The sequence below is a fragment of the Mus pahari genome, chromosome 5 (genome assembly GCF_900095145.1).
Source record: "Mus pahari chromosome 5, PAHARI_EIJ_v1.1, whole genome shotgun sequence".
Classification (NCBI taxonomy): domain Eukaryota; kingdom Metazoa; phylum Chordata; class Mammalia; order Rodentia; family Muridae; genus Mus; species Mus pahari.
This window is the reverse complement of record NC_034594.1, coordinates 109332814-109359901: the sequence shown is the minus strand read 5'-3', so window position 1 is coordinate 109359901 and position 27088 is coordinate 109332814. Positions and strand designations below refer to the sequence as shown.

Here is a 27088-nt window from a genome sequence, read left to right as displayed (position 1 = left end):
GACAGAGTTGGTAAGTGGAAGTGAGACAGGGTTTTAGCCTCTGCCTGGCCCTTTGGCCAGGAGCTTTATTTAGGCTAGACTATGAGGTGTTAACACAGTACTGTGCCAAAGGGATCAACTCTTAGGATGAAAATAGTGGTTGAAAAAATAGTCAAGGAAACAAAGAAAGGATACAGTCAAAGTTACAAAGACTTAAGAGCAGGTGCTGCCGAGAGAGGTGGAAAACACCAGTCTCTTGCCGATGGAGTGTGGAATCCTTTGGAAAACTCCAGAAATGGTCTGTAGTCTTTTCTGTTTAAAACCGGGTCCCAGGCTGGACTCAGAGATTGTTCTGTGTGTGTATGTGCACACACACACGTGCATGCATGCATGTGCATATGTGTATGTGTGCACAGAGTCCAGAGGTCTCCGGGAGCTGGAGAGAAGGTGCGGTTGGTACAGTGCTGACTGTCTAAGCACGGGACCTGAGTTTGGTCCTCAGCACCAACACTTTCTAAAAAGCCAGGTGTGGTGACACACACATATAATCTCAGTTCTGGGGTGGCAGGGACACGTGGATTTCTAGATTTCTTAGACTGAGAGCCTAGACTAACCAGGGAGTCAGTCCCAGATCTCTCCTAGCTGCTTGCTTAGCTGAGGCATTGTTAGTTCATGACCAGGATGGGAAGGAAGAGCCCCGTGGCTGTCACTGTTGAATTACTGCAAGACCATGGTTAAGAAACGGGTTCAGACAAGAAGCCTGCAGATCTGGGAGATGCTGGAGGTGGTCAGGAAAAGATCAGATTATTCCAGATGCTCAGGGTTGCCCAGAAAGGCCTCCCCAGTCCTCTGCGCTGGAGAAGGCTCCCTTCTGCATCCTACACTACCCTGGGACCCTCACCTGGACTCTTTCTAGTATATTTGTTTCTTAAACTAGGGTGAGAGCCCCAAGAAGACATCCTTGGCCACCAGCACACTGGAGGTATCCCCAAGGCAGACACAAGCCCCAGTGCATGTGGCATTCAGGAAGAGATGTATAAATGAATGAACGCACGGAGGGCCAGATGCCAGGAGCTACAGAGCAGAAACAGGCTCAGACCGGAGCAGACGGACGGACGTTCTGGAGAGACAGGGTGGGGATCGAGGGAGCCCTCTCCAGACAGGTGGTGGCACTAACCTGGCTCCACTGTGGGCAGGAGCCTGAGGTGTGGCATCCGACCCAGACGGCTGCGGTGAGGACAGAGCCGCAGTGGAGAAGCTCTAAAGCTGCCAGGCAGCCAGCTCACGGCCAGGCTTGGGTTTCATTAGAGTGAGCCATCTGTTCTATAAAGCCTTTCACTCGGAGGCTGTGGCCTTTCCTATTCATTGCCTTTATTTTTATGTTTAAAGGAAGACTTCTTTTGAAAATTTCCACCCTGTTCTAAGCAGGCTAAGATGAACAAAGATACGTGCCCGCCCTAGGCTGGGTTGGGTAGACGGTTCTGGGGACTTAAGTAGGTGGGCACTTGGATCCCAAGGGTGTGCCTGACATTTGCTTAGTCTCTGAAGACCCAGGATGAGCTGCATTCTGTATTTAGAGAGACCCCAGACTGGCAGGTCAGGAAGTTCTATCCTAGGCATTTAAATCGCAGGCAGGAGATGTACAGGACTGGTCATAGGGACACTCAGGAGATACCTTGTGGGGGGGGGCAATGGGAAGGAGAACTGTGACTCGTGAAATACTGTGAAATCCAGGGAGCTCTGGGAGCAAAGTCAGGGGGTACTAATGCCTTAGTCATGCCGATGAAGCTCAAGTGTTTGTTAAGGGTCTGTTACACGCCTGAGTTCATGCAAGGTGCAAAGCGTACACAGAGGAGAAAGTTGAAAACAAGACACAGAAGCAAACACTGGCACTTTAGCCCAGTGAGGTGACACGGGAGGAGTACCCACACCAACCAGGGGGCAGAGAGGGGACCATTTTCCAGGCTGCACCTCATCGAAGATGGTTACTTATCTTTAGTTTTTAAAGAGATCTATTTTTATTCCTGTGCATGTGTGTCTTTGCCACCGGTGTGTAGGTAGCTGGAGAGCCCAGAAGAGGGCGTCTGATCCCCTGGGGCTGGAGTTACATACAAGTGGTTTGTCACCACCTGATGTGGATGTTGGGAACTAAACTCAGGCCTTTTATCTTAAGAGCAACAGCCTCTCCTGGAAGACTTGTAGAAAGTGGTGTGTGTGTGTGTGTGTGTGTGTGTGTGTGTGTATACACACATATGCATTTGTATACTCGTGCATGTAATGGCCAGAGCGTATCTTCCTCAATTGTTTACCACCTTATTTAAATGTATTTTATTTTATGTGTTTTGCCTACATGTAGGTATGTCCATCCCAAGTGTGTTTGGTAGCCAAGGAGTTCAAAAGATGGCATGAGACCCTCTGGAACTGTAACTGAGGATAGTTATAAACCACCATGTGGGTGTCAGTATCTGAATGCAGGTCCTTTGAACACTGCCAAGTGCTTTGGCAGAGCCATCTCTCCAGCCCCACCCTCTCTCCTTCCATCCATCCATCATCCATCCATCCATCCATCCATGTGAGAGAAGACTCTCTCACTGAACCTGGAGCTTACCAGTTTGGCTGGCCTGGCTGCCCAGCAGGCCCGAGGAAGCCCCTTCTTGTTTCTTCAGTGTTAGGACCGCAGGTGCACCCGGTTTCTTTATGTCAGTGTTGGGGATCCTAACTCAGGGCCTCCTGTTCATATGGCAAGCATTTTATCATCTCAGCTGTTCCCCCAGCCCATTTTGTGACTTTTAGAAATCGTCTTGTCTGTAGATAGATAGCCCAAGTTGACCTCAGATCCATTATTTAGGCAAAATAATGCTTTTCCTTCCACTGCCTCCCAAGTGCTGGCATTACAGATCTGTATCACCATGCCTGCCCCCACCCAAAGGCTTTAAAACTAGCTTTGGGATAGTTCACTGGTAGGTATCTGCCTACCATGTGCCAGGCCATAGGCTGCATCTTTAGCACCACAAAAGGACAAACGGCCCCTTAGCCTTTAGGAATGATACACATTGCAGAAAGCAGTACGCAGCATAGGTTGAGAGCTTCATAATTTTTGCCAGTGAGTACATTGTGTAACCAGCACTCAGAGAAACAGAACACCATCGTCTCTATGGAAGTCCTCTGCTCCCATGCCCTTTTCTGGTCACCATCTCCTCCTAGGGTCGGCAGGGATGGCGAGTTCAGCGTTGGCTTTAAGCTTTACGGAAAGGGGAGGTATGTTGAATCTGGCGTGGTTTCCCCAGGATGTTTGTGATTCCTGCCTATGACTGCTGGCCCTGGTTTGTTCATCCTCATGGCTGTGTGGGCCTCACACAGATGAATATGGCACACTTTGTCCATTCTGGGGATGCTGCTGGCGTTGCTATGGATATCACTGCTAAGGGTTGTTCTGCGTGGATGTTTAATGAGTACACAGATGCACTTCTGTTGGTTAAATGCCCAGGACAGGAGTTGCTGGGTCAGAGTGGTCCCAGGACGAGTCTCAAGAGGTGGAGTGACTGTTGTAGGTGGAAACAATGAGATTGGTTGCTGGTTTGGCCTGAGGTACCAAGAGAGGGGCATGATGGGGGCTAGCAGAGGGGGAGGGCAGAGGATCCCAGCGTGAAGGAGGGTGCATACTGAGTCCCACCTGACAGGCCCGTGACATTGGTGTGAGTTTCCGGTAGCTACCACGACAAGATGCCAGAGAGCTGGTGTCTTAAAACAGAAGTTATTCTCCACCAGCGTTTGAGCCAGAAGCCCCGAATGACGAAGCCTTTGCTGTGGCAGCTCTAGAGAAGAACCCATCTCACCTGTTATGGGATGGGAATAATTTCTGCTTTTCTTGTACCTCCCCTGCCCCTGTGTGTATTAAGGGCAACTAACTATCTACAGACTTTTGAGCCCCCCCACCCCGGGAGGGTCCAGGATGGACTTCTCATCTCAAATGTGTCATTTCACTGCGTCCACAAAGACCTATTCTCATATTCACAACTTCTAGGTAGCCATACAACTGTGTGTGTGTGTGTGTGTGTGTGTGTGTGTGTGTGTGTGTGTGTGTGTGACTATTCATCTCACTATCCCCTGTGCTCCTACTTTAATTTCTCCCTCAGCAAGCTCTGGGTCTGGGCGTTTACTGATGGGGATTATGCTCCCAGATCCAGCTTCCTCCAGGAAGTCCTCTCTGGTGGTCCACAGGCTCTTGAGAGTCTCCTAGCACTAGTGTTCTGAGTTCTGCCCAGAGTGGATCTGTAGTCCCCACCCCCACCCAGGGTTCCTGAGGTCCTGGAATCGTCCTTTCTCCTTTTTATACAAGGCATACACACTTCCTGTGTACTCAACAAGGGATTTACATTCCAGGACACTGAGAACAAAGACCTTGGCCCTGGGAACCTTTCCATAGGGGTCTGGTCCAGCTAAGATGCTGAGCCTAGCTGGAGTAGCACCCAGAGCCAGGGCTTCCTCTCTTATTTTCTCTTCTTTCCCCAAACCACTCTCAACCCCCTGCCACCTTAGGTGGACCTGGTTGTTACCTGATCTAAGGACCTGCGTGACTCCACAGAGCGGAGGAGGGAAGGAGGGAGGGGCTGGGGCATGGATCGAGCCCAGCCCTTTGCCTTTCCTTGGAGGAGACTGGAAGACAGGAAGACAGGAATGCCTTTGGCTGGGAGACCCTGGCCAGAGATCAGAAGATCAAAGGCAGAGAAGATCAGGGGCGAGGCAGGTGGCACCACAGAGAGAAGCAGCAGCTGGTGCCTCCTAAGGGCAGGGCTGACCCAGAACGCCCTCCCCTGCCACCTTGCCATCTTTGCTTGCTGCTGTTTTGCGGCTTGCCGCGTCTGTCTGATGGAGGCGTTGGGGGTGGTATGTGTGAATGCCCCTGAAGGAAGAAACGCCTCTGGTGGGCAGAGTTAATACCCTCACGCACCTGGATTCTACCACTTAAACCCCACAGCGATTCACTTAAGAGGGACTATTATACAACCTTTCTTAGACCCCCAAAGTGAGGCATACATAGGGTAAGTAGGCTTAACACCATCCAAACACTAGTCAGTGTCCGTGCCAGGCCACAAAGTGGGTATCTGACAATAGAGAGCTCCATAATGGATGGCCAAGAATGCTAGCACAACTGTAGTGTGAGCAAGAGTGGGGCTCAATGCCAAGGACTTCTTGTCGGGAAGGAGTTTTGAACCCGGATCTTTCGTCTAGTCTTTCTACAAATGCGGTGATCCAAATAGGCAAAAGGTTGAGGAAAGGGGGAGGTGAGTGGGGCTCCACTTATAGGGAAGGACACGCAGGCAGAGGCAACAGAGTCAGAGTGGCTCAGCGTGGGCCGAATGGGCAAGGGTACTAGTGCACAGAAGGCCTAAGGGTCTGGATGGAGCTCAGAGCGCCGAGCCGCTCGGTGGCAGGCGGGGCCACAGGGGCGGGGCCACAGGCGCGGTGCACGCAGGTGGGCCGAGGGGGAGGGGGAGGGGAAGGGCGCGAAGCTCCAGAAAGCGCCACAAGGTCCCTGGAAAGAAACCCCAAGATTACCGCACAGGTGGCGCCCTCCTGGCTGTCCTTGTCTCCAGGTGCGCCCGGGCGCAACAGAATTAAACCGCGTGGGTTCTCGTAGCAGCAGCGGCTGTGTGATCTGGGGACCGAGTGGCATTTCCCAGTATCTATTTCCTTCTTTAACGTGGGCATATTCCCTTGCCCGGAAAAAAAAAAGTCGAATTAAATGAGACCTAGAAAGTGCCCGCGTTTTGGGTGGGAAGAGGGGAGGCTGATGCGGGATGGGGGTGGGGTGGGTCAGGCGGCAGCAGAGGCAGCTGTCCCGGGCACTCCCGCCAGATTCAGACTCAGTTTGAACACGCCAGGTTGGCCCGCCCGGGAGGGTGTTGGTGCCGTGGTGCTGTCGTTCAGTGTGTGTGACACGGGTGGCGAAGGTTCTCCCCAACCTCCCACTGCGTCCGGGATTGCCACTATCCTGCTCCCCACCCACTACTGAAAGCCCAGAGACCCCTCCTGTCCCGGATGGGGGAAGTTCCATCTGTGTGAACACAGCTAAGGACCATGGATTGGGGGGCCTTATATTAGTGTCCCACTCAGACGCTCTGGGGATAAAGAGCTCAGGACAGTAGCCTCAGCTGTGTGAGACTCCACCCCTCACCCCTCGCTGTTACTGTTGCTGCAGCCTCTCTAGCTAGGTTTTTTGGGTTTTGTTTTGTTTCGTTATGTTTTTGACACTGCTCAGCGCTAGTTGTTGAATCTGGTAGTAGAGTCAAGACACAGGGATTGCCCGGGCAGTTCTTCCTTCATGGAATGCTGTCAAGGCCCCTTGGTATGACCTCCTTAAGACTTAGGGTCAGTCTAAGGGTTCTAGTATGCAAGGGCAGTTAGATTTTACAGCCATGATGGCCTTGTAGCTGGAGCTAGAGATCAAAATAAGGGCCAGTGCAGAAGCTGGCAAGTTGTAGGAGACCTAGTTTCTCAGGGCTCCGTGGGTTACCCCTCAGATGACAGCAGTGTTGTGGGACTAGAAAATGCTTCAGTGACTATGAGTGCTTGCTACTCTTCCAGAGGACCTGAGCTCCGTTCCCTGCCCCTACATTGTGTGTCTCATAATTGCCTGCAATACTCCTTCTTCTGACCTCTGAGGTCACCTACATAACCATCCCACTACACGCAGAGAGAGACAGACACACATATACAGACATACACATACAGACACAGGCACATAGATACACACACACAGGCAGACACACAACACATGGACAAACACACAGAAAGAGAGACAGACAGACAGACAGACACACATACACGGACATAGAAACACAAACACAGGCACAGGCACACAGACATATACACAGACACACAATACACATACAGACACAGCACACACACAGAGAAAGAGAGAGAGAGAGAGACAGACAAACAGACAGACACACACACATACTCAGACATAGAAACACAGGCACAGGCACACACACAGAGACAGACAGAAAGATAGACATACAGACACAGGCACAAGCACACACACACACACACACACACACACACACAAAACTAAAAAAAAGAAAACGGACCTCGAAGCCGGCATGTGCGTGTGTGGCAAGGACAGAGAACTGGGCTCTGTGGCGGAACTCCCAGACTGTTTAGGGAGAGCAGCCACAGGAATGTGCCATCGGAGGGTAGGAGATGACAGCTCCTAATCAAGGACAGGATCCTGTGGCTTGCCCATGTGACTGCAGCCTCAGGGACCAGACTCAAAAAGCCACAGGGATTAGTCTGAGAAGCCCGTGACTAAAGCCCCAGCCCTAGGCCTGGCCACTCACACTTTAATTGTCCACTCTGCTGCCATTGTCTTCTGTAGACTTGGCTCACACAGGACAGGGCACACACATTGCCGAGCTCTGTGGCTTCAACACTAAGCACAGTGCCTGTATGCTGCAGCCAGTTACAAATACTTACTGTGAAGCGGGAGCTGCGTGACCAAGCGGCTTGACTGGAGCTCTGGAGCTGGGGAAGTGGGCCCGGAGGCTCACAGGTGATGTCTGTTGGCTTACGGTGCACCAGCTCTTTACCATGGAGGAGGGCAAGGCAGAGACAGGTGAATTCACTTACACGGAGTCTCAGGGCCTGGGAGAGTTCAGGCTCGCTGTAGCAGGGCCATTGCTGACCCACGAAATGCCACAGAGTGATGGGCTGTTCTAGATCTCGCAAGGAAGAAGGAGCCAAGAGGGGCAGTGTGCAGGCACTGAGCAACCCGTAGACCATGCTTTGCTCCCAGGAAAGGTCCCCCGACTCTGAGTACCGCTGGGAGCAGCTCCCTCTGCCTTATCAAGGGTCTCAGGGAAGGGCAAAGGGGATAGAAATCATACCTTCCAGTTAACTTTCTGTGGCACTTCTGCGTGGAGTTTTAGGCCCTGTGGATGGGTCTAGCTTAGCAGCTTTATGAAGCAGTGTTGGGTCAGCTCATTTGGGATGAGCCTGGCTCCTTCCAAAGACATCGCCTTGTGGTTCTGAGGGTTAGAACCAGCCACAAGCTCCTTCTCTTCATTCTTCTCAGGTGCCCAGGCCCCCAGCTTGCTGCTGCTGTGACATGACATGGTATCTCTTTCTTCTTCAGAGAACTACCATGTAGCCCAGGCTGTCCTGAAACTAACTCTGTAGTTCAGGCTAGCCTCAAACTCCCAATTCTCTTACTTCTTACTCCCAAGTGCTGGAATTATAGGAGTGGACAGTAACCACCACCACCACCACAACCACCACAACCACAACCACAACAACTATAACAACAACTACCACCACCAAACCCTTTCTGTAAGAAAGAGGGGGAGCCCGGGTATGGTGGTACACCAAACCACAATTTCTCATATCTAGCAATTTTGAGAGGGAGGTATCTCTCCAGCTTTCTTCTGTCCTTTGCTTCCTATCTGTACCACCAGACTTTGACCCACAGAGGTGTTGGTGGTGATGTGACAATTAGTATGATCTTCTAACCACAAGTACAAACAAAATGGTGTGTGTGTGTGTGTGTCTATCTCACCTGAATTTTAGTAATGTCCCCTTCTCTTTATCCTAGCTCCACCTTAATTAATTAGGCCACCTGCTGATGCCTTGGGTCTCCAGCTTTCTCCCTGGTACAATCTGACTTGCACAAAGGTCTTCTTTCCTGGCAGTCTCCTGGGAGTCCCCTTCATAACACTCCAAACCCTTGCTAGCCCTTCAGCCTCTCCCTTCCTCGCCCTGCCCACTCTGGTTTCCCCCCCATCAGGGGTCCTCCTGGCACCATTAGGCAGGCTGGGAGGCATTGTTACCAAAGAGGGAGCTGACAAAAGACAAAACAAAGCAAACAGGCATTTATTTAAAAGCACAACATTGTTCTCACATAGGAGTTTGTGCAAAGCCCAAGAGAACAATCTGCCGTCATGTGGATAGAGAGATACATTTTCCCCGATGGAAGTAACTCCCTTGTTTGGCAATTTATGAAAACTGCAAAACCCAAGAGAACTTGGTGTCCTGCTGTGTGTCTGGGGTTTCTAAGAAGATAATGCCCCAGGAGATCTTCCTTCTCTGATAGGAGGTTCATCTCAGGGAACAGACTACACCGAGGAGGCCACACTGGAAAGCCTGAGGTCTTTCTGGACTTCAGAGCTCTTAGGGCACTGCCGGAACTGGCAGCATGACCCCAGGTAGCCCTGCTCCTCTCCAGATCTGCTTTTGCTGTGTCCATGCCAGCAAGGTACCTGTCATGATGGGGCCTCTGCAGACACGTGGGATGATGCTCTTAGTCTTTACTGTATCCATCACTTACTGTGGTGCTGAAGATGGATCACAGGTCCTTCATTGTCTTAGGCAGATGTGGTGGGAGTCCCCCTCTCTCCCCACTCTGGGCTTTCTCACATGCCCCTGTCCTACTCCTCACTGCCACTATTAACTCCCTCACTGTCTCCCAGCATGGTGGGATATCTGAATACTTCAAACTGGTCCTCAGGGAAGGGCGGTACCGAGGTGTTAGGTGGCCTGCTGAATCCCTCCAGGAGACCGTGAGAAGGCTCAGGAAAAGTGCCTTGTCCCATGGTGGGTCCCAAATGGTGCCTAGCACATGTGTGGTCAGGGGACCAAGCACTGGGTAGACTATTTGTACAAGCTATAACATACTGTAGCCATGAGTGACCTAGAGGGACATTGGGAAGACGCCCCTCAGAGAAGGCTTAGAGCCACAGGACCTATACTAAGGACGAGCACTGTCTTTCATTAGTTGTAGCACAGTTATCTAGTTAGCTTTCTGTTTGATACTGTGTGTGTGTGTGTGTGTGTGTGTGTGTACCAAGGGCCTGGGAAATGCAAGGCAAGTTCTACTACTGAGCAATATTCCCAGATCTCCTTTCCAACCATCCACTAATTTGTGGTTTATTACCACTATTTTCAGTTAGTATACAAAACAGTGAGTCTTACTGTGATTTCTCTCTCTCTCTCTCTCTCTCTCTCTCTCTCTCTCTCTTTCTTTCTTTCTTTCTTTTTTGAGACAGGGTTTCTCTGTTGGCTGTCCTAGAATTCACTCTGTAGACCAGGCTGGCTTTGAACTCAAAGAGATCCACCTGTCTTTTCCTCCCAAGGGCTGGAATCAAAGGCATGCACCACCGCCATACCTGACTCTTATTGTGATATTTACTTACACACACACACACACACACACACATTTGTACTTTGTCCATGTTCAGTGATCCTCTCTTCATTACTACAGCACTCCCCACCTCCTTCCGATAATCTCCTTTCTGTGTTCGCTGACACACTTTCTGTGTTCGCCGACACACTTTCTGTGTTCGCTGACACACTTCCCTGAAACCTTACCCAACACCTCTGTTTGCCAGATGCCTTATAAGCCTGAAGACTGCACAGATCAAACCCTCGCCTTGAGGAAATGGGTAGTAAAGCGAGGTGGGCCGCTACCCATCTCTAAATCTAAGCCCACAAGAATCTAAGGCAGGAATATTGCCAGTTCAAGACCAGTGCGACCACATATGTCTCAAAAAAAATGTGATGAGAAGGGTCATTATGTACCAGTAATTATAATTCAGCTAAATAACTATGATACTAAATAAAGGCATATTTATTAGGCACTGTTTTACATTGTTAACTTTGGTAACTTCATATCACAACTCCTGTCAGGTGAATGCTGATACTATTATATAAGTATTGATACCATTTTATAAGTGAGAGGATAGAAACTTAGAGGCAGAAAGTGACAGGACCAGAGTCACACAGTCAATCAATATGCCCAGGCAATGTTAAATGCAGCATGGTGTTCAGTATGTGGCTCACTGAGTGACTGTGTATAAAGTACCACAGACACTCCCGTGGCCCAGCTCTGCCTCTAAAGAGGTAACTATAGGACACAGGCATCGCCAGGGATAGATTCACGCCACCTATGACTCGAGTCAGTCAGTCAGTCAGTCAGTCAGACACTCTGTCTGTCTGTCTCTCACACAGACATACACACACACAGACTCACTCATCCCCCACCCCCATGGCTATGGAGGAGAGGATATATTAGTTAGTTTGACTGTGATTCTTATTTCACAATGCAAATGTGTATCAAATCATCAAGTTGCATAAATGTATAGAGTAAATTATATAATAAATATGTTTACATATATACAATATGTAGTATATATTAATAAATACAATAATGATAACCCAACATAACTAACTGCAGAGATGGACAACTTGAGTTCTTATCTCAAAAAGGGTTCTGTGTTGTCAGCCCCTCCTCCAGTATGGGGTGTCCTTTCACCTGCACCCCAGCAGAATGCACAGCCTCTCTGTCATTGGTTTTTCCTCCCATAGGGAAAACTCGAGCAGACTAGTCTCCCTGGGTCCTTGGGTCTCGGCCAGCTCCTGGAGGAGCCTCTGCAGGTGCCCACACCCTCCAGCCTGGTTCTGCTGTTCTGGGCCCCCTTGGTTTCCTAGCATCCTCCCTTTTATCAAACCTGTTCCCTGTCTCCATGGTGACACTGCCTCACCCAGTTTCCTTGGGTGGTCTGGTTGCCTCACAGGCTAAAGCTCTGAGAACATTTTCCTAATGTGCAGCCAGAAGCTTCCACTTCCTGTGCCCAGGGCTACCCCTTTCATATTGCCACACCCTTCACTTGAGCAGCCTCTCTGTCAACATCACCCCCATCCCTCCCACCACACCATGCTGTGTCCAGCCGAGAGCACACATGGCCCCTCTGGGTATCCCAAGGCCTACTGGGAGGAAAGTTTCAGGGTGAGACTGCTGGCCACCCTCCATACCCTTCGGCTGTCAGTGACAACAGCTGAGGGAGGAGACCCAGAGCAGCAGAACCAGGGCTCTCCAGAGTGTGGTGCCCTATGCAACTGGACAGTCCCCATGTCCCGAACTTAGCCCTGGAGGGCTGTGTGTGTGTGTGTGTTGTGGTATATGTACTATAATGTATATATGCGGTATACACGTGACATGGTGTGAGTATGGTATGTATGGTATATATGGTTTATGTATGTGTTTTGTGTGTGTGTGTGTGTGTATATGATATGGCATGCATGTTATGTGTGTGAACATGGTATGGTATGTGGTGTTTGGGTGATGTGTGCTGTATATGATGTGTATATGTGTAGTATGTGGTATGTGGTATGTGTGCTATGTGTATAGTGTGTAGTGTAGTATGTGTGGTAATTGATGTGTGTGTGGTATGTAATGGTGTTCATGGGTGTGGTATGGCCTATATGTGATGTGTATCATGTGATGTAGTGTGTTCATGGGATGATGATGTTTGTAGATGATGTTCATAGGATGACAGTGGTAGAACAGCATTGTGTTTAGGCTTGGGTACCCATTTCAGCCACAGATCAGATAGATCCCAAAACTGTGTTACTGGACACTAGATTCTACCTGAACTAGACAATCGGATGGTGAGCAGAGGCCAGGAGGAGTCAGGCTTCTCCAAAGTCACACAGCCAAAGAAGACCTGGGGAAGCTGCTTTCTTCTGGCAAAGGGCCTCTGCCTTTCTGATCGGTAGATACCCCTGGATACTTTGTAACCTTTGCTTAGCCACAGCTCCAACATGCAAAGTGCTGAATGGCAGAAGTATCCATCTGTAGGATACATGGATGCCCAAGCTCTGAAGGACAGCATAGGAAGGTACATCTAAGCACTCTCTTATCTCAGAATCCTGTGGGTAAGCCAATACAGCCACAACCTCACCTTCAGTACCCAAGGGTCCAGTACCTGCCAAATTCCCTCAAGCCCAGGCATGCCAGAAACGTCAGAGCTGTGTCATCTGGGTTCACAGCTGGTCTCCTCTAACTGGCACAGGTCAGAGCTTTGGACTTGACAGAACAAACTCTGTGCCAGGAGTGTCTGCCGGTCACTCCTTTCTTCTATTCCCTGAAGGGTCCTGGAGCCATCCCTTGGACCTATGGCGGCAGTGTGAAGGGCCAGGGCTTGGTCTCCCTTCCCCAATCCTTGGAGAGGTCCTTTGCTTTCCTCATCTCCTGGCACCAGCCTCACCCCTTTCCTCCCACCAGACAGCATTTAAAATCCACCCCCTGGCCCCACCCAGCCCCTCTACAGCAGCTGGGCTAGGTGATTGTCTGGGGCAGGATGTGTGGAGGGGGAGTGGGTGGGTGGGGGCGCAGCCCCCTCCTCCCCAGGGAGAACAATGAAGCCGCTGGCCTTGGTGGAAAGGTGGAGGGAGTGGGTGGGTGGGGGGCATGGAGCTGCATCAGAGCCTCTGAGTGCGGCCCCTGGGGGGACAGCTGAATGATGAGGCCTGAGTCACATGCCCTGTATGCTCCTTGAACTCCCGCTCCCCTGCCTGTCAGGACACATCCAGAAATGCACAGGGTAAATATTTAGAGATAATCATTTTTTTTTTTTTTTTTTTTGGTGGCACCTTGCACCTCCTTCTTCCTGAAGATGAGCCAGACCTGAGACTCAAGGGAGAGGAATCCAGGTAGACTCAGGATTGTCTCTGTGAGCATCGATTCAGAGCTGGGGGATCATGAGGGTTGAAACCAGGCTGACATCCACCAAGGAGCAAGGATCCCTCTTAGTTCCACCAGCCCAGGCCTTCACTGTGACCAGGGTGCCTCTGACAGCTGTCGCTGAGCCCACCCATCCTAGCCCCTCAGGCCCGCAGATGCCCTTCCATTTCCACAGGATAGCAGGGAGGGAGGACAGTCAGGAGCAGCCCATGTTGCGCGTGGCATTTTTCTTGGCTTTACCCTGCATGGAATGTCTTCCTTGGAAGACATGGACTTGGAGCCCAAGCTTTATCAAAGATAAAACATTTTAGACTAAACAGTCTTTTTATAGACGGGAGCCGGGCGGGCTCTCTCAGCAAGTGTCCCTCGCCATCCCCAGCCTGTCTCTCGGAGCATGCCTGGAGAGCAAACCTGTTTCTGGGCACAGGGAACCGAGGAGGTTTGAGGGTAAATTGTACTTCTGAAGAAATGGGGGCATCAGGAAGGCCTAAGCTGCCCAGTGATTTGGTCCACCTCTGTAGCCCTCGGGGGAGCAGGCACACAGAGACAAGAGTCAGCTGATAGGGGTTTGAGGCGGGATGGAGCTCAAATGTGTCAGGCATCTGTCTGTCACATCGCCACTCAGTCAGGCACAAACAGAAGAAAATGTTTAACATTGGGCAGTACCAACAAATCGGAGCCGTCATCGTCGGCTCTGCCCCGCCGGGTCTGCAGAGCTGAGACTGTTGGACATAATACACCAGTGGAAGGGAGAAGGCAAATATTCCCTAACTACATACTATTTACCAGGCAGTCTGCAAACATTAGCTCAGCTAATCCCCACAAAGACCTTACCTATTTCTAATCCTTGTTTTTAAAAATGGATGAGGATGTGGAGGGTCACGGTGGTCAGGGTGGGTAACTAGAGGAGACATTTGATTTGGGGACTCTCTGACCCCACTCAACCCTCTTCTGTTTGTTTTTAATTTTCACTTTTAAAACTTGTGTGTGTGTGTTGGGGGAGGGGAGCGTGGGGAATATGGAACTAAGTTTGGAAGTTGGTTCTCTCCTTCCACCATGTGGGTTCGAGGGAATGAGCCAAGGCCATAAGCCTTAGCAGGAGGTCTCTTTATCCTTGGAGAAAAGTCGATGCCCCCCCCCTCCTCTTTTGTTTGCCTGGATGTCAAATAGCAGTTCTGCTGGGATTATGGTAAAGTTTAAATGGGATTATTTGGCTAAAGGCTAGTTAGTGCCTAGTATTAAGATGGGTCTTCAGTAATGTTGATGAAATTATAATGATGGCTTTGTATGCAGAGCATCTTAGGAAACAGTAACACAAGTTCTTTTGGATAACATAGGCACTTAGAATGCTTTAGATGTAAATACTCAGAGACCAGCTCTGCACATCCAGATGATACTCAGGTACCTGGGCATCTTTGGGGAAGTTCCAAGAAGTCAAGAAAGGCAGAGGTCTGGGGAAGCAGCGCCAAGAAGAGGAGGCTGGTAGAGACCTTAGCCTGCAGTGGAGCCCACCATTACTGAGTGGGGCAGCACATGTGACTGGGGAAGAACCTGGGTTCAGGAACATCAGAGCCTGCTGCATGGGTAGTGACCCTGGGTCTCAGAGTGAAGACTGTTCTCACTAGGGACCTTGCCTTCCTGCTCTGAAATCTTACTGTTCCTCCTCTTCCTCTTCCTCTTCCTCTTCCTCTTCCTCTTCCTCTTCCTCTTCCTCTTCTTCTTCTTCTCCTCCTCTTCTCCTCCCCTCCTCCTCCTCCTCCTCCTCCTCCTCTTCTCCTTCTCCTCTTCTCCTCCTTCTCCTCCTTCTCTTCTCCTCCTCCTTCTCCTCCTCTTCCTCCTCCTCCTCTTCCTCCTCCTCCTCCTCCTTCTTCTTCTTCTCCCCCCCACGGCTCCTCTCAACAGTGAGGTGGTTTTCCTGGCTAACCAGAGCTAGCTCAGGGAGAACCTACCAAAGGAACCATGAAAAGCAGAGGGACAGCAGGGGGAACCAGAAAGTGACCCGGGTTTTTTTGCTCCTAGAGTTATATGTGACTGCTGTTGCCAGACATCCAGTGGGGTCCAGCTGGCATGCTGTGAAGGGGGAGGAACAGTGGGAAACGCTGGGGTTCCCCTATACAGGGTGGAGCTGATCATCACAGATAGTACAGACAAGTAACCACAGCCTGCCTCCGTTTTCTCTCCATCCAGAGACCTCAGTATGAACAACCTTACAGAGCTTCAGCCCGGTCTCTTCCACCGCCTGCGCTTCCTGGAGGAGCTGTGAGTTGATGGGTGGGCAGGAGGCAGGGTCTGGGTGGGTGGAAGGTGGGTGGAACTCTCTGGCCAGCAGTGGTAGGGACCTGGGCTCTCCAGAGCTGACTGGAACTCAAGGGAGAAGGGAGAAAGCAGGGCTCGCTCGGGAAACAGATGTTTAGCTGAGACCTGATACATGGGCAAAAATTCCAGCGTCCCAGTGTTAAGCCATGAGGCATTGGAGGTGTGAGCCAACACTCTCTGCAGCTCTTTCCCCTGCCCTTTGTTTTAATTCAATTAATTAATTAATTAATTAGTTTGTTTATTAAGACAGGGTCTCACTATATAGTTCAGAGTGGCCTGAAGTTCACGATTATAACTCAGACTGGTCTTGAACTTAACACTTACCTTGCCTCAACCTCCTGAGGGTTGGGATATCAGGCATAAGTCACCTTACTTAGCATAGCTTTCCTTCTTTAAAAAAAAAATTGTTTTTTCTAAATTTTATGTGTATGGGTTCATGTGTCTCTGTGCACAACATGCATGGCTGTTGCCCCAGGAGCCAGAAGAGGGCATCAGAGCCCTTGAAACTTAAGTTACAGATGGTGGTGAGAGCTGCCCAGTGGGTGCTGGGAATTGAACCCACTAGTGTCCGGAAGACTGGGCAGTGTTTGTAAATGCTGGCTCTTCTCTCTGTGGCCTAGCTTTCACTCATGATCCCACCTGCCCCCTGGAAATCACCTTTGAACTTTTATCCCTAATGTAAAGGCTCGCTGCCTACGGGAAGGGAAGCTTCTGAGGTGGGTGTGGCACAGCTAGGATGGGAACCTAGAGGAGAGCTAAGGCATTTAGCAAGCCCAGCTTCCCATCTCTCACTCCCCAAGAAGGGACTGGAACTATCTAAAAGGCCCCACCCAAGGGAGCAATCCACCACCTAGGCCCCCATCACAGAGCCCAAGGGTGGTGATCCCAACTATGTCCTATAAAATAGCAGATGTCAAATAAACAGACAGAGGCAATAGAGATTATCAGGGCCTCAGGTGCTCTGGCTCTGTCACCCAGCTGAATCCTCCTCATGGAAGCTGGCTGTGGTGGAGTGTGCCTCCAGTGCGTACATAGGGCAGGCTGAGGCAGGAGGATTGTGAACATCAGGTCATCCTGGACTGCCTAGTGAGGCCCTGTCTAAAACCAACAGTGACAAAACCCCAAACAACATCAACAACAAAACAACATGCGTGAGAGTGCATGAGCACACACACACACACACACACACACACACACACACACACACACAAACCACCCTTCCGTTTTCCTTATCTGAAATTTGAGGGAAATACAGGTTGAGCATTCTCAATCCAAAAATCTGAAATCTGAAATTTTTTTGAGACAGTAAGTAGCCCAGGCTAGACTAGAATCGTCTATGTAGCCAAGGCTGGCGTAGAACTCATACTTTTTTTGCTTCCAAGTCCTTGGATTGCAGGTTTGTCGTACTACCACACCTATGTTTAAAATCTGAACCATGTTGTGCACTGGTAGGCCACCATGGTGGGCAGTTCTGCACCTGACTTCATATGACAAGCACAGGAACACTGAAATATTGCAGAAGTCAAGGATTGCAGCTCAGTGTTGGGGTAATCACTCTCGGCAAGGTTTGAAGTACTGGCCTCCATCTTTAGTACCCCACCGGCCAATATAACCCTGCCTCAGGCTCCATGTTTATAAAGCAATCACATTTTGGTCTAGGTGGTGAGATCCTCGGGGGGAAGGCACTTACCACCAAGCCAGACAACCTGAATTCAACAGTGAGAACCTTAGGCTGTCGTTTGACTCGCCTGTGTGGGTCATGGCACATACTCAGTCACAAGCGTACACACACGCCAAATAAGTAAATGTGAAATCAAATAAAATCCAGTGAATTTATGTTTAAACTTGGACCCATCCCCAAGACAGCTCATTATCTAGATGCAAATATTTGGAGATCTGAAGAATCTGAAGGCCAAACACCCCTGGCTCTGAACATTTTAAATACGGGATACTCACGGTCTCCTGCCCCTCCCAGGATTAACGGTGAAAGTGGAGCTGATGCCACAAGGTGAACAGTGAACCTCGGAGCTCAGGAAATGCCAGCACTGTCACCACCCTCCCTCCCATACTCCCAGGCAGAGCCTCACCCGCTTCAAGGGTTCAAGGGTTCCTTGGCAACACCCCTGACCTCTGTCTTTGATTCGCAGGCGGCTCTCGGGGAACCACCTCTCACACATCCCGGGACAGGCATTCTCCGGCCTCCACAGCCTCAAAATTCTGTAAGTAGAGGCTAACCCTTTCACGTGCAGATGTAGCACTTAGAATGGCAGACAGGGTGGTGGGGGGTGGAGGGAGGTTGTCACTCAGAGTCTGGCGCTGATCCTGGTTTCCTATCTCCATTCCTCATGTCTCTCATTATTTCTATGTCTTTTCTTTCCCTCATCTGATGTGTAAACAAAGATTAAGAGGAACCCAAAGTGCCTGGCAGCCCTTCAGGGACGAGGCGACTCTTGTTTATGAACGGTGATCGTTGCAGGACTCCGTTGGGGTTTATTTTATTTTTTTTACATTTATTATTTGTGTGTGTGTGTGTGTGTGTGTGTGTGTGTGTGTGTGTGTGTTGCGTGAGTGTGGAGGCCAGAGGACAGCTATTAAGAGTTGGTTCTCTCCTTCTTCCCCTGGGTCTGGAGGACAGAACTCGGGTCGTCCATCAGGCCTGGCAGCAGGTGCCTTAACTCGCCAACCACATCACTGCTCCCTTGTTTTAAGTTTTGAGGGTTGGGGATGTAGTTCAGTTGGCAGAGTGTTTGCTTAACATATAGGAGGCCCTGGGTTAGGTCCCTGGCGTGGTAGAAACGGGCATGATGGTGCATGCCTGTAATCCCAGAACTCTTAAGATCCTCATCCGAGAGAAGCCCATGGGATCAAATTGCTTTGTCCACAAAGCACTTGTCACATGAGAATGAGGACCTGAGTTGAGTCCCCAGCCCCGTTATGAAGCCAAGTGTGATGGCTTGTGCTTCTAAGGCCAGCACTTAGCGGGTTGAGAAGGGTGGGCCCCTGGGCTCTGTTGTAAGCCAGCCTAGCCAAAGGGGTGAACCTGGTCCCAGAGAGACCTGGTCTCAAAAAACAAACAACCCCCCAAACACACCAACCAAGTCAAACCAAACAACAAAAACAAAACAAACAAATAGGAAAGAAAGAAAGAAGGAAGGAAGGAAGGAAGGAAGGGAGGAAGGAAGGAAGGAAGGAAGGGGGAGGGAGGGAGGAAGGAAGGGAAAAGGAAGGAAGGAAGGAGGAAGGGAGGGAGGGAGGAAGGAAGGAAGGGAGGGAGGGAGGGAGGGAGGGTAGGTGCCTGGTGGTGGCTCATGCCTTTAATCCTAGCCCTCCAGAGGCAGAGGCAGGCAGATCTCTGTGAGTTTCAGGCTAGCCTGGTCTACAGATCGAGTTCCAGGCTACACAGAGAAACTGTCTTGAAAAACAAAACAAACAAAAAAGCAAGGTAGAGGTGGTTGCTTCTTCCTGAAGAATGACACCTGAGACTGACTCTGTAGCTTATGTGTACATGGAATCACATACATGCACCTGCAGAGCCATTAAGAGCACATACACACACACACACACACACACACACACAAATGAACTTCCACATTATTCTCAGCTATATGGTTAGAAAACTTTGTAAAACCCAGTACTTAAAAAAATTTTTTTTTAGTTAGCATAGTAGATAATGGGTTTTCTTTTTACTTTTCTCTGTGCTAAGATCATTGTAATGTCCTTACTAAGGAGCTATCTCAAGACACTAGCAGATGGAAAAGCAGTGTTCACTATGACATTTTAGCCGTATGTGTCATACTTCACTCAGACTTACTCCCCCATCCTCCACATCCTTCAGTTTGTTGATTGATTTATTTTGATTTATTTATTTATTTATTTATTTTTGGTCCTTGACTTTTGGGTTTTTTTTTTTTTGTTTGTTTTTTATTTTTTGTTTTCTTTTGTTTTTCGAGACAGGGTTTCTCTGTGTAGCCTTGGCTGTCCTGGAACTCACTCTATAGATCAGGCTGGCCTTGAACTCAGAAATCTGTCTGCCTCTGCCTCCCGAGTGCTGGGATTAAAGGCGTGTGCCACCACGCCCGGCTATGGTCCTTGTCTTTTTGAGAGAGTATCTTTCTATGTAGACCTGGCTGACTTGCATTTCAACAACTCAATACGTAGACCAGGATACCCTCAAATTTGTATCGATTCCCCTTGCCTTCTGCCCTTGTAAGCATGTGCTACCCCAATCCAGCTTTTTTTCTTTTCTACCCCCCATTTTTCTAGACAAGGTTTTACTTAGCTCAGGATAGCTCTTCCTGTCTCAGACTCTGAGGTGCTGGGATTATAGGTATGTACATGCCCAGCTCTATATATGCGTTTTCCTCTTCCACGTTCCTCCTTAGTCTCTGTGCCTCCAGCTCTTTGTTATTACAAACATTGTGAAGGAATTTCTTTGAAATTGGGCTGCCTCTTCTAGCCCCTTCATACCTTCTCAGGATCAAAAGGAGCATGAGGTTAGGAGAGGACCTGACATCCCTTCACTTGGTTCTCCTTGTTAGTGAGCTCACTGTAGAGAGGGAAGGGGGTGCTGTCCTTGCTAAGTCCATCTTTCCAAAAGGGGTAAAGGTGGGAGGAGATGGGAAGAAGTGGATACAGAGGATAAAGGAGGATGGAGATCAGAGAGGACACAGCATCCCAAGGGACAAGTGTGAAGAAAATGAACATTTGAGGGGCTGCTCCGAAAGCAACAGAATGAGCTCATGGGGCTTCCCTAAAGCGTCAAGGGCTTTCCAGTTCTGCTGTTTGGTCCCGACTCTAGATACAGCTCTTCTCTGTACAGTTGTACAGGTTGTTGGCTGCACAAAAGCATCTGAATGAGGGGTGAAGGCCTGAACCCCAGCTCTGTGCCTGGGTTTGGAATGGTATCCACCCAAAGGCAGATCCCTCTCCTGTTTTCTCAAAGTGGCTCATGACAGCGGCCCTTCCTCTGGACCTTCCAGTTTCCAGATGATCGTCAGTCTGAATCTGAGCCCTTTGTGTATCTGGTGTCTCTAGTCTCCAGCTTCTCTCTCCATCTGCCTCTAGATCTCTGACTTCTAGGGCTCTGAGGCCTCGGTATTTATTCCCTGTAGCTGTCCAGGGTGCGGGGGTGGGGTGGGGATGGTTGTGGGGAGGAGGCATCTCGAACCCACAGCACAGTACAGGCAGACTGCTTGGTGGTATATCTGTGCCCAGTGGCAGGTTTAGACCTGCAGTAGGATTAGAAAGCAGGGCTTTCTTTGCGGGGCCTTCAGAAGATGTGAGCCTCACATCCCGTTCCTAAGGCTCTGGCTTAGAGATGAGCCTCTTCTTTCTTCTCTGCCTGCATTAGGCAATAAATCAAAGACTGGAAGAAACCGCAGCCGGCCCGCCCCCTTTCAACCAGCGGCGCCTGGGCCCAGGGAGCAGGTTGGCCAAAAGCTGTGTGTGGGAGCCAGGACAGCCAAGCTGTTCACCCCCACTCTGCCAGTGACCCCCCATTTTGCTCCATCTTTGAAGACCACCAATCACTAAAGCCTTGTAGCCTCTGTCTGCAGAGTTCCCTTGTTCAGGGACAGGAGGCACACTGGGGATCCCCACCCATCTCTCCCAGAGCAGGAGAGTCCATATGTGTCCTGGGTACTAAGTCCCTTCTAATATCCAATGACACTTTTGCTGGTTGCAGGTTCTTGTCTCTCAGACCTGTAAGAAAATTAGAGCAGCAGTGCCCACCCCCACCCTTAGCCTAAGAGCTTCTTAGGCATACAAGGAGACCCTTGCTTTCTATGTTCAGACCCTTCCCAAGGCTGTGGATTTTTTTTCTCTGAGGCCTGGCTAGGCCTAGAGTAAATGGGCAATAGAGGACATGAAAATACAAGGAATCCTCTCTGCTCCCCTCCTAAGGGACTGCAGCAGAGTCCCTCCCAGGTGACCTCCCCACACTAACTGTGGCTCTCCTCTCCTCCGAGGGTCCTCAAACCTGCCAGCTTAGAGCAGGTCTGATCAAGAGAGTCAGCCCGAGCAGGAAGGTCTAGCCCAAGGAAGAAGGTCCCATGAGGCTGTAAGGGCCCAGGTGCTAAATCCACAGAGCTGTTCTAAGGGAAACCATACCCCTGATGCCCCAGACATGTGGGGCAAAGCCTGGACCTTTGGCTGTCCCCTGTCCCCTGTGCCTTTGCAGGGCACAGAGCAGCTGTAGGCAGATTTCAGGATCCTGGCACCAGCCCAAGGAGGTCATTGGATGTGTTGTGCTTCCCACTTTACCTTCCCGCAAAGCTGTCATCTTAGAAAATGGTCTAGCCTTGACTCTTCCCACCCTCTGCAGACCATCCGGGGTTTAGAGCCACCCTGGTTCAGGTCAGTGTAGCCCTATCTAGAACAACCCTGCTGAGTGAGCTTCAACTACCTTGCACCAAACGGAGATTTGAGTAACAAGGGTGGACGCTCAGGGGCTTCCCTCCCCTCTTTGCCTTTAGATACCTAGGTAGGAAGTTTCCCCGGGGGCCCTGCTCCTGGATAGAGCCCAGAACCCAGAGCCCAGAGACCAGAGTGAGATTGTGACTCAGGATTCCTAGGCAGTGCCTTCTTAGTAAAGCCTAAGGTTCTAGAAGCTGTTCACTGCTTCTGATCTTGCCCGTCCAACCCAAAGCCTGGTTGGATGCAGAAGGGAGCACGGGGGAGTTAGATCTTGGGTCCAGCACAAGGAAATCTATTTCGACATCAATTGTATACTATCTCAGGTTGACACTGCCCTCCTTCTCTCTGTTTGGACTGATGAACTGAGTGGAGCCGACTTGGAAAGGACTTGTGACCCTTGAGAGCTCTGAGGTCTTCGGTCTGGCTCTTGAGATGCTGTGAGGAGCCCAGGGAGATCTGCTAAGCTGCTCTTCAGCAAGAGCTCAAGTTCCATCCTCCCAAGAGACTGGATGACAGGAACTGGGGCTGTTTGGCAGCAGAGAGATGTAGGGCCAGTCTCAAGGCCTCACCAGAAAAGGGAACATGGGGAAGGCAGCAAGGAAAATGGCTAGATTTCTACTCTCCAGGACCTACTCTTCTTCCTTTCAAAATGAGGAGGTTGGAATGGATTCCTCCATAGTTTTAGTTGCAAAATGAAAACCCGAACCACACCCCCTGGCCAGTGGCAATGGTGTAGGTCTGAACTTCCAGCACTGGGAAGGCTGAGGTGAAGGACCACTGAGGTCAAAGCCAGGCTGAGCTATAGATAAACTGTCTCTCAAAAAGCCAAGACCCGGAGCTGGAGAGATGGGTCAGGGGTTAAGAACATATGTTGCTCCCGCAGAGGATCCAGGATCAGTTTTCAGCAGTCACCTGGTGGTTCACAACCTTCCTTAACTCCAGCTTCAACAGCGCCAACATCCTCTCTGGGTCTCCTTGGGTACCAGACATGTACATAGTGCACATACATACATATAGATAAAGCACTCATGTGTGTTGAAAAAAATTCAGTGGCAGAGTACATGCTTAGCATGTACAAGACCCTGGGTTTGATCTCCAACACTACAAAAACAAAACGAAAACATGAATACATCAAACTGATGAAGGATCTTTTACAGGCTGCAGAGGGTGGGGGAGCTTCAGACCCTGCCTCCTTATCCACCCAAGCATCCCATGGCACCAGATCTTACAGAAAGAGTCTGGTGGAGAACACTGGGGCGGGGTTGACTCTCTGCTACCTGCCCCATCACCCTCACCCCCTGTCACTGAAATTCATGGTTTCTGCCCCCAGGTACCTCCCTGGCAAGAAAAATATTCTGCGTATGTTCTTTGTGAATACGTTTTTTTTTTTTTTGGGGGGGGGTGTTGCTGAGGGCCAGACTTCCACTGGACACCTGTGTGCACATTGAACTCAGTCTGAAGCTTGAAAATTAATAATGCATCATCTTTTACACCAAACGTAGCCCCAGAGGCTTAAGTGGACTGTCCTGTGGCCTGAGCATTTTCCAGGTGCTTCTAATGTGCATCTGGGACCAGGAACAAAGGGTTAAATCCACGTTGCCCTATCAAACACAGCCATGGCTAGAAAGAGTGGATCTTAGAGCCTGGTCCTAATGTTGCTGTTAATGCGATTTATAACTCTGGGGAAATCACCTTCCCTCTTTCCACCTCCATTGCCTCACCCTGGAGAATAAAGGGTTACTCCCTTCTGACCATCTTCCTACCCCTTCCCACCCAACTGGGCTTCTATACAGTCATGCTGGGAAAAGAGGCTGGGAACAGCAGAGGAAGCAGGTCAGGCCCAGCCCCAGTGAGCACTCTACACTCCAGCTTGCTGGGTATTGATTCCCAAAAGCAAGCCAGACTGTCTGTCCCAGCGTGGCTGTTGGGGAGAAGCTGAGTTCCCAGACCCTGGAAGGAAGGAGAGTTGAGTGCATCCTTAAAGGCACATCATGGAGACTTTAAAGATCTCTAGAGCTGGGGAGATGGCTCAGTGAGTAAAGGCCCCTGCCACCTCCAGGATGCACACGGTGAAGGGTGAGTGTTCTTATCAACTCTTGGAACTCATCCTCTGACTTCCATCTGAATACACATGGGTACACATGCACAGCAGAAAGAAAGGAGCGGGGATGACATCAGTGCCAATAGATACATTGGGAGGGGGGCTCCTTGGAGATGCAGCTTACCTGTGCAGTGACGAGCTGTAGCTTTGGGAACCTTGGAGCGATATAGACAGTGACCACTGCTTACCTTACCAGAGTTTCTCATGGATCCTTGATCTGAGCTTGCTGTGATCTTTGTGTGGGAATCACAAGAAGCAAAGTAGTCAGTGGAGATCAGAGTAAAGAGGCGCTCACAGCTTCCAAGTCAGGAGGTGGAGGGATGGAAGCATCCAAATCAGTCAGCCAGAAAACCCTGCTAGCTCCCTCGCCTCATGCCCAGAGCAGAGGTCCCCAAGGAGCTCCCGAGCTCTGCTGTGGAGTCATCTTTGGGCCTGATGGCGACCCAGTTCCAGGAGGGCAGTTGATGGTTTTCCTGGCTGTTTTGTTATTTCTTCTGAGTGGTTGTGTGAGATTGCATTTCTCACACGTGCTAGGCTCATCCGTCATCATTATCGTCTTTGTCTACGTCATCGGCATCATCATCACCACCATCCCACCACCACCATTGTCATTTGGATAACTGAGGCTAGAGGCAAGTCCTCTGCCAATGAGACATGCCACCAGTACTTCTGAGAAAACGTGTTGTCTCTAGGTCTCTTCTCTTGACCAAGGAGGGACTTGAGGCTCAGAGAGGGGAAGTGACCTCCTTAAACCAACCAGTAAGCCATAGACCTGAGACCAGACAGTGACAGTGACAGTTGATGAGATCCGCTAGGGTCTCTGTGTGAGACCTTGTGGTAAAGTAAGTGTCCTGCGGGGACCATTGTATATGCAACCAATGAGCAGAGACGGCGTCGCCACACTTCCTCAGACACACAGCTGAAGAAGGGTTGGGATCCAGGCTACACAGCTTCAGTCATGGGACATTGTACTTTTCAGTAAGTTGCCAAAGTCTGAAGCCCTCAGTGTGGACGGCTTATCAAGCATACAGCAGGTGCTCACTGGGTGCTCATTCCCCATTGCATCCAGGGAGCCTGGCTAGCTGTTGAGGCAGACCTATCAATGCTCATGGCCCTTTCTGTGATAACATGCTTAGGGCAACCTAGGAGGGAGGGGGGGAGGGAAGGAGGGCAGGCTCAGTTGGTAGTCAGTTGCATCCTTCCTCTCTATTCCCTACCTACTTCCTGAATCTGCCTTGTACCCTCCTCCTCTCACATCTGGATCTAGGGTGCGGAGATAAAGAATGCCCGTGGGACAGGAAAGATGGTTCCCTTGGTAAAGGGCAAGGACTTGGTTAGTTCCCTAGAACCCACACTGAGAAGAAATCCCTATGCCATGGTAAACCCTTGAGCTTGTAAGCCCAGCTCTGGGAGGTAGAAACACGTGAGTCTCGGGGCTTTCTAGCAGGCCAGCTTAGTCTACTGTGAGCCCAGTGAGAGACAGACCCTGTTTCAGAAAACAAGGTGGGCAGCTCCTTAGGAAGCTGAAGTTGTCCTCAAGCCTCTACCTACATAAGCACTCATGTTCATGAACACACACACACACACACACACACACACACACACACACACACACGCGCAAGCACTCATGTTCTGGTGGTAACTGCTGTCCAAGGGCCTCTGCTGTATTTCTTTTTTGTAATGTATCTATTTAATTTTATTTGTGTGGGATTTGTCTACGTGTATGTTTCTGCATCATGTGTGTGCAGTGCCCACGGAGTCCAGCAGAGGGTGTCAGAATCCTAGAATTGGACTTACAGACAACTGTTAGCCACCATATGGGTATTAGGAATTGAACGCTGGTCCTATGGAAGGGCAGCCAGTGCTCTTAACCACTGACCCATCTCTCCAGACTGCTTTTATTCACATATTTAATTTTCCTCCTTCTGGTCTGTGTGGTTTCCCCTAGCTTACCTAAGGCCCTTGTTGTGCCCAGGCCCCCCCTGGAGTCAGCAGCACCCCTTGTAGAGTTGCCTAACTTTCTGTTGTTACCCGTTGGGTGTTCCCCAACTCTCTCTCCTGCATACAGGGTTTCTGGGACCCCCAGGAGCTTCGCGGTTTCTGTCTACAGTGGCCTCCTGGGCTCTGTGGCTGGCTCTAGTGCTAGGCTGGCCTCCTCAGAAACAGTTACTTTGTGTGAGCTTATGTGAGCTTAAGCCACCATAATAGGCTGATGACGGGGCACTTTAAATTGCTTCTGGAGGCAAGGACTCCAGAAAGCATATCTTTGCAGTGCCCCCATACTTGATCTGTGCCTCCATCTCTTCATTGCCCTTTTCATCCTGCCATGTCTTCCAAACAGGTCAGGAGACCACACCTTAAACTCTGAGCCCTGAAGCAGGGGAAGGGGGGAGAGTTTCGAAGGAGGAGCCCCTCTCCTACTGCCCTCATACCCGGGTGACTCTCACAGATCTCTCTCTCCTCTTCAGGATGCTGCAGAGCAACCAGCTCCGTGGGATCCCAGCAGAGGCACTGTGGGAGCTGCCCAGCCTGCAGTCGCTGTGAGTCACTGAGGGGCCACCTCCCTGCTCTGGGGCACAATCCAGGTCCTGTCTCACTTCCTTTTCCTCTGCACCCTACTCACTGGTGCAGTCAGTGCTCCTGGCTCTGCTTTCTTGAGGGTTTTCATTGTCGTAAGTGTGTGTCCATGGCACGTGTGTGTTTGCAGGACTGTGGGAATAGAACCTCCCTAGGTAGGGCCACCAGGACAGCTGTCCTGG

The 27088-nt window shown here is 50.3% G+C and overlaps 1 protein-coding gene across 3 annotated transcripts in view; it reads left to right on the top strand.

The window, feature by feature from the left end:
- Positions 1-27088, top strand: part of Lgr6 (leucine rich repeat containing G protein-coupled receptor 6) — a 121899-nt gene that overhangs the window by 13999 nt on the left and 80812 nt on the right. For all 3 annotated transcript variants that reach the window (XM_029539190.1, XM_021198354.2, XM_029539189.1), the window contains exons 2-4: positions 15686-15757; positions 17962-18033; positions 26798-26869. In XM_029539190.1, the coding sequence (XP_029395050.1) occupies positions 15686-15757; positions 17962-18033; positions 26798-26869 (216 nt within the window). The remainder of the gene's footprint in view (positions 1-15685; positions 15758-17961; positions 18034-26797; positions 26870-27088) is intronic.